The 3,221-nt window shown below is 39.3% G+C and overlaps 1 protein-coding gene across 1 annotated transcript in view; it reads right to left on the reverse strand.

Annotated features, from left to right (window-relative positions):
• Positions 1–1,346: 1,346 nt before the first annotated feature.
• Positions 1,347–3,221, reverse strand: part of LOC149786113 (uncharacterized) — a 76,939-nt gene continuing 75,064 nt past the window's right edge. Inside the window, exon 18 of the mRNA XM_089978116.1 lies at positions 1,347–1,570. Coding sequence (XP_089834242.1) covers positions 1,347–1,570 — 224 coding nt within the window. The remainder of the gene's footprint in view (positions 1,571–3,221) is intronic.

The following is a 3,221-nucleotide window of genomic DNA, read 5'->3' on the forward strand; positions in this document are numbered from 1 at the left end:
TTAATATACATTTGAGCAATCCGGCCACACAGATCCAAATACGTAGCTTGACAGAGGGATCAGGCAGGACCTTTAATGTTCAAAAACAGTTCCATGGAATCATAGACATGGCCACCTGCGCAATGAGCACGACAAAGTTGTTAAATATCTGAAATTGCTGAGATAAGCCAGAAGCAAGTTATATTACTTTCTTAGAGAATGCCTTTACATGACTCCAGCTGGCATGGTGAGTATTACCTTGTGCCTGGCAGAAAAATAGATGACGGTTTGAAGATTGGTGACGATCCTCAGCTTTCAGATTTGTACACGCCCTCTTATGAGCAGCAAAAACAGATATGATATTTGTCGCCAAGGGGAGGGGGTTGCAATATTTTGTGCTATCAAGTTGGAGTGAGAGCTGTTCCTTTGTAGGTCAATAGCTATCACAACGACAAAGCACGACCAACTGCTAAATTTCTTCAAACCACAAGACACATTAGACACTAAGAATGCAGCCACATACAACAGTTCTCTGTGTTACTGGAAGGACATGACAGGGATTAAGAAGTTGACAGAAAATGCAAGTCTCACAAGACGTTGCCAAAATGTATCTCAACTATGTGGCAGATTTAGTTGCAGACAACACACAAAATCACCAGGCAGTGGTTATGTTCCAAACTCCAATGAGGTGTACCAGGCTGATTTCTTGTTTCTGCCTCACGACAAGGTTGGGCAACACATGTACAAGTATGCGCTGATCATGGGTTGATATCGCCTGTCATTACAAGGATTTACTGACTGCAAAGGAGGCTTCCAAAGTCGCCTGTTCACTATAAGGTATTTACAAGAGCCACTAAAGTGACCTAAAAAGCTGCAGGTTGACCCAGCTGAGGGTTTATCCACCTGTATGGTATTATGGAGCAGTTGAATGGTACACTCTACGAGCGGCTCTTTCAATTCCAGTACTCCCGTAATTTGCTGCTTTCTGCTTTCTGTACTGAGTGTGTTTGGAGGTTACCAGTCATTGTGGCAGTTCTAAATGACAAGGTAACATGACATGTAAGAGACCAATTGATGCCGGTCTTGAAACTGGTACAAGTTAAGCTTCAACAATACTGACGTGGCAGGCCAGTCTGGAATAGAAACGTCTGCCCCAAGATTCATTGGTTTGGTACCTACATGTTATGGGAGAACTAGAAGGCAAGCAACATCCACCCCTTATGCACTGTATGGTCCGTTAAGGTCTACAGAAAAGTATGTGCAGTTGCTTACCCGTACGATATTATCTACTTAGTACCAAGAACACAAGGCCTAAGAGTGAGTATGTGTGTGAAGAGATGTAGGTTGTTTCCCCTGACACACAGCTTCTACTGGACCAAGTCCTCGTCCAACATATATGTCACTGAAGTCAGAGCCTGCTGTTTGTCATTCCTACTCCCACAGTCTGTGCTGACAGCACTCGCACTTATGCTGACTGTAGCTCTAACAGACACAATGGCACATCCCCACTTTTGCAGTGTCCCTCTCAGCAGGTCACCCTTACATTGTCCTTGGAGTGACTCTGGACGTTGTCCAGGTGGTCTACTCTGCACTAATGATTGTCTTTTGGTTCATAGTTCCAGATCATTTACATGTTGTAGGTGGCAAAACAGTTAATTTGCTGCTGGCTACAGCAGAGAATGTCATCAAGGTTGAGTACGCTAGCACAGCAGAAATTAGTGCCAGCATTATCCTGGTCTTGGTAATCATATGTGACAAACTTTTTCCTGGTGACTGAATTTTCTGCTTGGTAGGCGCCTGCTTAACCTTTGTCTCACCAGCCAGCTTTGCATTAACTTGCTTGAGTGAGACAGGTACTGCACGTGGGATACAGCTAAATATGTGAAGTTGGACTGTTGAAGGTAGTCGTCGACAATCCATACCTTGTGCAATTGTTAACGGTAAGTGCATGAGAACTGTGTACAGCAATTCTGTAACCAGTGTGGGGGGCTGCAGTGGTCACCTACACTCGGCATAAGCCCATGCTGCTCGTTTATCCCTGATGATATGTTGCTGAATCATACTTTCTGATCAGATAGAATAGTTTACAAAATATCAAAAATGTAATTTACTGTGACGGATTAGGTCATTCAAATCCTACCATTCTCTTTTTTCACTACTGTTTATATGATCAGCCTATGAAAGTGAGGTGAATTTATGAAAAGGGATGTTGGGAGTTGTTATGTATATTTAATTTACTTGTATCTAATTTAATATATATTTATTTCAATTTAATTGTTTGTCAGTTTTAAATTTTTCACTTTTCATTACATGATATTGTAATGTAAATTTATTCACTGGAGATGATACTTTTTTCAGAAAATAGTTTGACCTTGACTGTTAGTTTATAAACACCAGGTGTTGATCTAAATCCTGACCTTGTTTCAAAATTTGTAGCAACCATCGTAAAGTTCTATTTTATTTAAAATGATTGGTTGTTTTCGAGGTCATGATGGGACTTTGTATTTAAGATGTAAATAATTTTTTTTATTTTTTATTTCTTAGAGTAAAATGATTGGTTTTCATCAGGGTCACACTGGGTAAACGTGATCTGTAACAAGTAATTGCTTCTATAACCTTCCAGAAGATGATCACGTGACCCCTTGTTTACGTTTTAGAAAGACCATATAACCCATGTTTTGGAGAACTAATCTCAGTAGAAGCTGGGCTGTTAAACTGTTAGTTGTATGTTGTGCTGTTTGGAGTTATTTCAAATTACTTGGTTTGGAGTTATTTCAAATTACTTGGATTCAAAAGGATTAATTCCATTATATTTCTGGAAAATACGTGTGCTCATGTAATATTGTGGAACAAGAGCAGTTTTTTTAATAAAAATTTATTCAGCTATCAGAAACCGGAGTGATAATTCTTGTTTCTACAAGGAACTGTAGACTTCAACACTACATATTTCAGCATACGTCATCGTCTTCCATCTTGGATTCTTCGTCGGGATTCGAACTTAAAATCAGTAGAACATTTTGTTATTAGGACTTCAAAAATTGTATTCTTGGATTATTTTGGACTTGATTCTATAAAACCGTAAGTTCATATCTTTTCATTTTTACAGAATTTTTCCAGGGAAATAAATTATTGTATTGTTAAAAGCTTGTTGTTTTCACTCTTTCTTGTGTTACTGTTTATTCGAGCCTAAACACGTGACATAAGAGGAGTGGTGTGTTGTTAAACTTCGACACTTCGATTCT

Source organism: Sinohyriopsis cumingii, chromosome 12 (assembly GCF_028554795.1).
Source record: "Sinohyriopsis cumingii isolate HCF-2022 chromosome 12, ASM2855479v2, whole genome shotgun sequence".
Classification (NCBI taxonomy): Eukaryota; Metazoa; Mollusca; class Bivalvia; order Unionida; family Unionidae; genus Sinohyriopsis; species Sinohyriopsis cumingii.